Genomic DNA, 8,422 nt, shown 5'->3' with positions numbered 1-8,422 from the left:
TTTTTGATTTTGATTTGTTAAAGCCCAAAACAAATAAACCAGCTCGTCCGCATGTCCGCCTGGGTGGGCTGGCCTATATGTTCAACCGCTCGTATGTGCTATTAGGCAACCGGCTACCACAAAGCTAGCCACTGGTATCTAAAAGAAAGAAAAGCTAGCGATCAGTGCTAAAAAAAATAGACGAAGCTAGCGATCAGAATTTTGATAAAGCTAGGCTCTCAAAATTATGTCATTATTCGAAGCTATCTATCAGAATTTCTTTTGAGGATAAGCTAGCGATCAGATGTATCAGTGAAAATAAAGTAGCGCTACCACAGATTTGTTTGTTTTTGCGTTTTATAGTCATCTTTTTACCTGTTAGCTTCTAGTAGTAGGCTACTGACGTTTTATTTTTATTTCTTCCTTTTTTACACATTAATTATTAATAAAAAGACAGAGTTTTGATTAAAAATGTGTTCATGAATTTAAATAAATGTTTTCAAATTATAAAAAAAATGTCAACGAATACGAATCTAATACAGGGTGAACAATTCTTTAATATGTAACAATCATTTTCTGAATGCACACTAATTTTTCTGTAATATACATTGAATTTATATAAACACCAACGGCATCACACTTTGCTGACATCTTCACCAAGGACCTCCCGACCAGAGTGTTCGCCGATTTTTGTCGTTCTAGCTACACCATGCGTTGACTTGGGGATTGTTGGAAACCCATTATGAAATCACGCTTGGCAGGCCAACCTCAAGGACCAACACTCCCACTCGCGCGCCAATCGGCACTCATCTCAAGTGCATGTAAATCTAACTCCTGTTATCCGAGATTTCAAAAAAAAAAAACCCCTCCTGTTATCTGAGATCGGCTATATCAAACCGTACTAAAACTAAGGTTACAAATCCCCAAATCAAGTACACCAATAACCATAAACATCCATTTTTTTAGCAATCCTAGTGAACGCTCTTGGGACCGTCAGATCCTGATCGAACGCACAAGAGTATTCTGTGCAGCTTGGCAAATTTCTGTCATTTCTTTTACAACATGACAATTTGCGCTTTAGAGGATGGCAAATCTCCTACAACATGGCAAACTTATTTGTTTTCACATGAGAATTATGACGTGAAATCTTAAAATCTTACATCATTTTTTTAACATTTCTGCAAACCAAACACCCTATGAGAAAATAATTAAGATTAAGGAGCCCATCATTGTTCCTTCTTGTTGTTCCCCATCCTTTGTCTGAAGTAGACCAACCACAGGTTGCCCACCCACAGCACGCTCACCAGTATCGCGGACCCAATCACCACGCTCCACGACGCCCACGCCCACGTCGGCACACCACCATCGGCGGCGTAGAATTTCACCATCCGCACGAACCAGACCGGCCCGAGGACCGCCCTCATGGCCGTGTAAGCCGCGTAGAACGGGAGCGACAGCGCGGCGTGCGCCCTGGCGGCCAGCGGCGAGTCGGCGCGCCGCATGCCGGCCAGCGTCCACAGGTTCTGCGCCAGGCTGGTGACCTCGGCGAGCACCTCCAAGGCGAGCAACCCGTAGGCGCCGCGACGCACGGCGGCGCGGCAGGTGGCGAAGACGTAGAGCGTGGCGAGGTGGTGCGCCACGAAGAGCACCTCGTGGGGCAGGAAGACGAGGTAGTGGATGAGGTCGACGGTGAAGTAGGCCGTGCTGAAGTCGAGGGCGAGGTCGTCGGCAGGCATGTTGGGCGCCGCGAGGTCGCCAGCCCTCGAGCTGGACAGCACTGCACGCAGCGCCAGCAGCGTTGCCGGCGTGCCGTGGAAGAGCGAGGTGAGGCAGCTGGACGCGTCCGGCCGCTGCTGCAGGCTCCAGCGCCGGAAGACCACAAAGTAGCCGAGGAGGTAGATGGCCCCGAACATCGCAAGGAAAGGCAGGAACATGGACCCCGTCGTGGATGAAGCATCATACTCCATTCCCATTGTTGATCGGTGCAAGCTGAAGCTCGCTGGAGACCAAGATATAATGGTATCAGCGGCGAATCCAGAAAGAAAATGCCTTTTAGAAGAAAAAAAGCAATTTTCTCCTAACCCTGTTGTGCAAATAAGCTCAAACTTTACCAGATTGCTACTGGTCATATGCACAGTTTTTTTAGAATTTCTTTAAACCAACAAATTTTGAACCAAAATTAGGATCAGTTGAGCAAAATAGCTGTTATCCCCTAATCATATTGTCGAAATAAGCTTACAATTTCCCAGATTACTACTGTAAGCATGTAGTAGTATTTACTGGATTTTGTTTTGAATGACAATCTATGAACCAAAATCTGGACATTTTGTCAAAGTAACTAGAACTAAACTGGGCAAGGCCAAGTATGCTACTGGAATTCTGCAAAAAAACAATGGTAGGTAGGAGCAGCGTTGGGTAGGAGAAAAAATAGGCTCTGAATCGGACCTGATGAGCCGGCGCGCTCCCGCCCTACTCTGCCTTCTGCACGCCCCGGGCTGCCGAGCCCCTGACGCAGGGCTCCGCGGACGTCCGGTGGGCCCCGCGGCCGGCCGGTGGGTTCCCAGCGGCTGGCTCCGGCGGCGTCGGTGGCGCCCTGGCTGTGTGCTCCGTCGACGGCGTCGCGGCTGCTCTTCGTGGGCGTCCTCGCGGCGTGCTCTCCGTGGACGGCGTCGCGGCCTGCTCCGGCGGCGGCTAGGGTTGCGGTGCGGCTGGGGTGGGGGTGGGTGAGGCGTGGAGAACTAGAGATGTGTTGCAGGCAGCGCACGCTCGAGACCGGCGTTTGTTTACAGGGGCTGAGCAGATGGGCCTGTATTTTCTGGGCTGGGCTGCACTGATGAGGATTTTGGACGGCAGGCTTGAGCCCATCCAAGCCTGTCCTGTCTCAGTATCTTCTGGGCTGGGCTGCAAGTGGAGCATGCGTTGCAAGGGAGTTGGGCCATGTGGGTGCTGCGACCTTCGCCTCCCTCGCTTTTCGTTCTTTCCTCCATGCTTCGTGGATCGAGATCACCATGGCCCCGGCGATGCTTCAGGCTGAGTTGAAGCTGCAAGGCTGACAGGTGACCGATGCTTCAGAGCTCGCCGTCGGTTCCAATCCCACCGTCTGCTGCAAGGTCGCCGTTGCTTCAGATGCTGCCACGCTGGCGGCGATGCTGCATACCAGCCTCGTCGTCCGTGCACACCGCTGCAAGCCACATCATTGGTGCTGGGACACCATGGTTGCCGCGAGGATCACGGTGGCCAGTACTAGCAAATGCTGCGAGAAGATGCTGCCATGCCACGGGCGATGCCGCGGAACAGTCCCCTCGTCCGTCGATGCCGCCATGCCCCGCCGGTGTTGCTTTGAGGCAGAGATCTGCGGTGTTGGTGCGGGCTGCCGCGGCGGCGACGCTGCGGAGGTCGCCGGTGCTGCGACGAACGCTGGCCGCACATCAACGATGCTGCCACCTGCAATGGAGGATGGTCGCGCGTCGGCGATGCTGTGACTGGGGGAGAGCGAAGCGAGACCACGCACTCGAATTTCTGTTTCTTCCATTGACTTAATCCTGCGGCTAATAATGTTTTAATTAGGACGCATCGAACGGATGTTGTTTCGATTGGTACATCCGACTGCCGCCTAGCAGCCGCCATATTATTATATATAGGATCCGTCTATGTCATATCTAGATGCGAGATAATATCTTACATTTAAATTTTTTTTATCCTATTTGTTTATCATGTCAAAGCACAAAACTAAAAATTACTTTGTCGTGCATCCGCCTTGGTCACCAGCCTATACGCAAATCTGGTCACTAGCTCCCCTCGTAAAAAAATATCTGGTTGATAGCTACCCGTACAAGGAACCTGATCGCTAGCTTTTTCTAGATAGATGTTGTTTCGATTGGTACATCCGACTGCCGCCTAGCAGCCGCCATATAATAATAGGACCGGCTTAGCGAGCGGCCGGCTGCTTGTTACATTTTGCGAGTGGCCGGCCTAAAATAAAATTTTTTGCTTCCTTAATAATTTATAGAGTTTGTTTAGGACACATCTAGATGTGACATAGTTATGTCACATCTAACTTGATGTCCACTATGTTTATGGTCTATTTTTTTGTCTTAGTTTTTTTTCTGTTCCTTGTTGCTGTGTTATTTGTGAAAGCTTAGATGTAACATTCTTAGAAAACATTTAAATGTGAATTAGACAAACTGTAATCTATAACTAGCAATTATTTGTCTTACAGGTAGAGCTTTAGAGGGCGGGTGTATAAGGAAAGTACATGGTCCTTTGTACATAAAAGGAAGTTGATAATCTAGTTTGCTTTTTTAGTTTTTTGTTCTTAAAAAGCCATAACTTTTGAACCAAACATTAAAATTAAGATCCACTTTTACCACTGAAATTCTCGCGATGTGCTCTTCGAAATAAGATCTCGTATGGATATGTTTTGACAAACTTTTTTTGTGCAATTTTATCTCCATTTTGTGCAACTGGCTAGCTGTTGATGTGCAACTACCTAATAGTCGATGTGCAACCTTTTCTCTATCCATGGATGTGCAGTTTTCAACGACGACGCCTTGCCTCAAACTACCCAATATCAAGTGAGATGTGCAACTTCGTCTGCTGCACCATCCACTTGCTTAGTAATCCATGTCCAACTTTTCTCCTTTAGTTGAAAGTGCAATTTTTACTATTTGCTACCTCGGTCAACTGCCAAGGAGTGGATGTGCAACTTCGGAAACTGTCCCAACCAACTAGCTAACGGTTGATGTGCATGTGTAACTTTCCCCCGTACCCGTGGATGTGTAGTTTTCATTGCTAGTACCCCTTCCCACCCACCCCAACTAGTGAGATGTGCATCTTGAGGGTCTCATCTGTAGACAACTTTTCTGCACCCTCATGGTCTATGGATGTGCATTTTTTCACCATTCAACAAATCCATGTCAGTGAGATGTGCAACTTTATCTCTTGCCCTAGCCAACTGCCTAGAAGATTCTGTGCAACTAATTCTATTGCCCCTGCAAACTACTTTCAATGACCGTGTCCAACTGAAAACAACTATGTGTCCAACTAGAATTACTATAGATGCCAACCAAAAATGAACCCCGTGTGTGCAACTTTTCAATGACCGCGTCCAACTGAAAACAACTACGTGTGCAACTAGAACTACTATAGATGCCAATCAAAAATGACCCCCGTGTGTGCAACTTTCTAATGATCGTGTCCAACTGAAAACAACTATGTGTGCAACTATAACTACTATAAATGCCAATAAAAAATGATCACCATGTGTGTAACTTCCGAATTACCGTATCTAACTGAGAACAATTATGTGCGTAATATCTAGAAGTACTATAGATGCCAACAAAAAATGATCGCTGTGCGTGCAACTTCTCAATGATCGTATCCAACTGAGAACAAATATGTGTGCAATTAAAACTGTTATAGATGTCAATAAAAATGATCATCATGTGTGTAACTTCCCAATAATTGTGTCCAACCAAAAACAATTATGTGTACAACTAAAACTACTATAGATGCCAACAAAAATAATCGCGGTATGTGCAACTTCTTAATGATCGTATCCAACTGGACAAATATGTCTCCTCCGTCCTTCATGTAAAAGAAGAGCATAGTTACAGTATAGAAAAGGCTGTGCTCGTGCAGATTGAATCGAACAAGTGAACAACAGGGGCAACGCAGGATCGACCGTCGCTGTCTCCGAATCCAAGAAGCTAAGCATATTAGCATTGTCCAGCAGCTACGCATCAGTTGATCCTCAATTTCCCAAGCAAGCATTCGCATTTTTCAGCAGCTACACACCATGTAACCTGGAGGGAAGAGGAGAAGAAAGCTGAACCTTGTGCAATGCTAAACTTTGGTCACTTGTGGATCCAAAGAACAGAATCGAGAAGCACCACCGTCACACAAGCAAGAGGACGCATCTCACCGTCGCTCAAAGTCCCACAGATGTACTAGCTCGTAGCAACAGAAGCCGCAGCAGCACGAGATCACAGCCACCTCGTTTTAGTCGCGGCGCCGCACCCGCACCCACAAGAAGCCCGTAGAGCACCACACTCCTGGACTCCACCGCCGCCCTGCTCCGGCAGCTCGTCGCAGCCGCCCGAGCGCCGGCCCCAGACCTCGCCGGCGCCGTCTTCCCTTGCAATCACCGCCCCTGCCTCGACAGACGCCGCGCCGCACAGGCCGACCTCCACAGCAGCCACTTCGTCGTCCTTGTCCCCGCCATCCGCAGCAGCAGAGACTTTGGGGAGGAAGGGGAGGAGCAGGGCGGCTCCATGGGAGGAAGGGGAGGAGAGGGGCGGCGCCTAGGGGAGGAAGGGAAGGAGAGGAGGCAGGGAAAAAGCAGAAGCAGCGCTTGTCGCGTAGCGAGTCTTTACCTGACCAAGCAGCACCTGCAGGTGGGAATCGCGACGACACGCATCAGATCGTGCGGCCACGTGTCGGCCGCTCGACTCGTTTAAATAGTGCGCGTGCATTTTTTAAATTTTAGGATAATAATATGTACGTGTATATACAGGTTACAGAGGATTTGACAGAGAAGGTGTCACTGAGACAGGACAGAGCAACACACGGCGTCAGAATCAACTGGCGAAATAGGACCGAGAAGAATGCGTCCTGATATAATTTCAGAAAGACCACCTTCTCTACTGCAACAAACCAAACAACTTGATCTTGCTAGCTAATTTAGCAAACGTAGCCGATTGCAGATGTCTTAGCACCCTTAACCAAAATGAATTGAATTTCGCACGCGGGGGGATATAAGAGTTTTTTTTCCCTCAGGTATGTGTTTCAAATCTGCAATAAAAAAGTCGGCTATAAACCCAGGAGATTTATATGGAACCAACAAGCGGTTGAGCCATGAGTAAGTTTTTTTTAATGATGAAAGAGGGGTCTTCCCCTTCGATTTCCATTGCAGAAACCAAATGATTCGAACCCTAGAACAAACTACGTCACTATCAGGGAAAAGTCTAGCAATAGCGCGGGTCAAATGCTTAGCAGCAGCGCGGGTCAAATGCTTAGCAGCAGTGCGGGGGGCCGCGCTACTGATACGGCGCTACAGCTAACGCTTATCAGTAGCGCGGTTTGACCCGCGCTACTGCTATCTACGGATAGCAGTAGCGTTCGTCTCCAACACGCGCTGGTGCAAATAGCTGTAGCGCCCTAGTACAAAGAGCGCTACTGCTAAGACCTCACTGCTGCTAAAGCCATACCCCGCGCTAGTGTTATTAGTTTCTGAATTTCTTTTTCTGCTCCATATTTTGTGCTGCTGAATTTTGTTTAGGGCTTTATACAATAATCTCTAGCATATCATACACATACAAATGTAATCATAGCATACATACAAATAGTCTCATCAAATCATATCATCATCATAATCATCACCCAACACAAAGTGGTCTCTCGTCATCATCTCGAAAATAGCGATACAAGTCTCGAATACTTGCAACTACATCATCATCCATCTAAACAATGATATACGTGAGAAGAGCTATCACTATGAGTGATAGCGGAACTATGCAGTACATGAGGCGGCGGTTATGAGTCATCTCTCGCGCTAGCGTGAACCTCAAGTAACTAGCTTCTGCTTTTGAAGCCTTTATGGCTGGCGCCCGAGACCCCCTCCACTTGCGCCTGACACTCAGGCCACTCGTCGTACACTCCCGGAACCTTTCCTTTGTACACGACATAGCAATGTTTCTTCGCCATCAAGAATCTAGGTACCTATTAGAGATGCATCTCCATCAAGAGAATGTACAATCATATATGCAACAAAATATACTTGAGCAACACGAAAAAGAAAGGATTAGCAACTAGATGCAACATATAGTAAACATACAAATAATGAACGCATTTTCATCGTACGCAAACTAATTAACTAGAGGTACGCAGGTCATCGTACCCAAACTAACAAAGTAGTGTTATACAAGTTCGGCAGGGACCGTGAAAATCACAAAGTTTCATCGCTACAGAAACTATACAAGTTCAACCGACACATATCATCATTATCGGCATCGTAAATCACTAGAAGTTCCATCCTTCCATATCATCGAGGATGGACCCTAGCTTCTTGAACGGCGTGTGGTCCTGACGAGAGTTCGGACGTCAGCTCGCGATATAGGGCCGTGGTGGAACATCCCCTTCTCATCAACAACTTCTTTCATGATGATCGTCGCAATGTCCCTCTGGATGCGAAAGAAGTCATCTCTAAGTTTATAGTCCGCTTCTCCATGAGACTCTACCCACTTGCGGATATGATCATTGTTTCTGCTTGTCATGGGAAGCTTTTGGTGATCCGTTCTAAACTCCATCATGAGATGGAGGAGGTAGAATCCATCGTTCTTGCTTGGTTTTGGGACATGGATGCAGCAGAAGTTAGTTTTATGCGAGAAACCCGTCTACTTGTTCCTTTGTTTTCTGATCTGCAGGTGGCCACCCCTCAAGCTGA

The 8,422-nt window shown here is 47.5% G+C and overlaps 1 protein-coding gene across 1 annotated transcript; it reads right to left on the bottom strand.

Moving 5' to 3' along the window:
* Window positions 1–977: 977 nt before the first annotated feature.
* On the bottom strand, window positions 978–2,742 carry LOC125523304 (TLC domain-containing protein At5g14285-like). Its single transcript, XM_048688352.1, has 2 exons — window positions 2,425–2,742; window positions 978–1,978 (listed from the first exon to the last, which is right to left on the bottom strand). The coding sequence occupies exon 2, from the start codon at window positions 1,950–1,952 to the stop codon at window positions 1,206–1,208; it is 747 nt and encodes a 248-aa protein (XP_048544309.1). The 5' UTR covers window positions 1,953–1,978; window positions 2,425–2,742; the 3' UTR covers window positions 978–1,205.
* Between the last annotated feature and the right edge of the window lie 5,680 nt (window positions 2,743–8,422).

Source organism: Triticum urartu, chromosome 7, assembly GCF_003073215.2.
Source record: "Triticum urartu cultivar G1812 chromosome 7, Tu2.1, whole genome shotgun sequence".
Lineage (NCBI taxonomy): Eukaryota > Viridiplantae > Streptophyta > Magnoliopsida > Poales > Poaceae > Triticum > Triticum urartu.
The sequence above is the reverse complement of the archived record's forward strand: the minus strand, read 5'-3'. Positions and strand labels throughout refer to the sequence as shown.

Coding starts and splice junctions, on each gene's coding strand:
- LOC125523304 (XM_048688352.1), bottom strand. CDS start 1,952: ATGGGAATGGAGTATGATGCTTCATCCACGACGGGGTCCATGTTCCTG.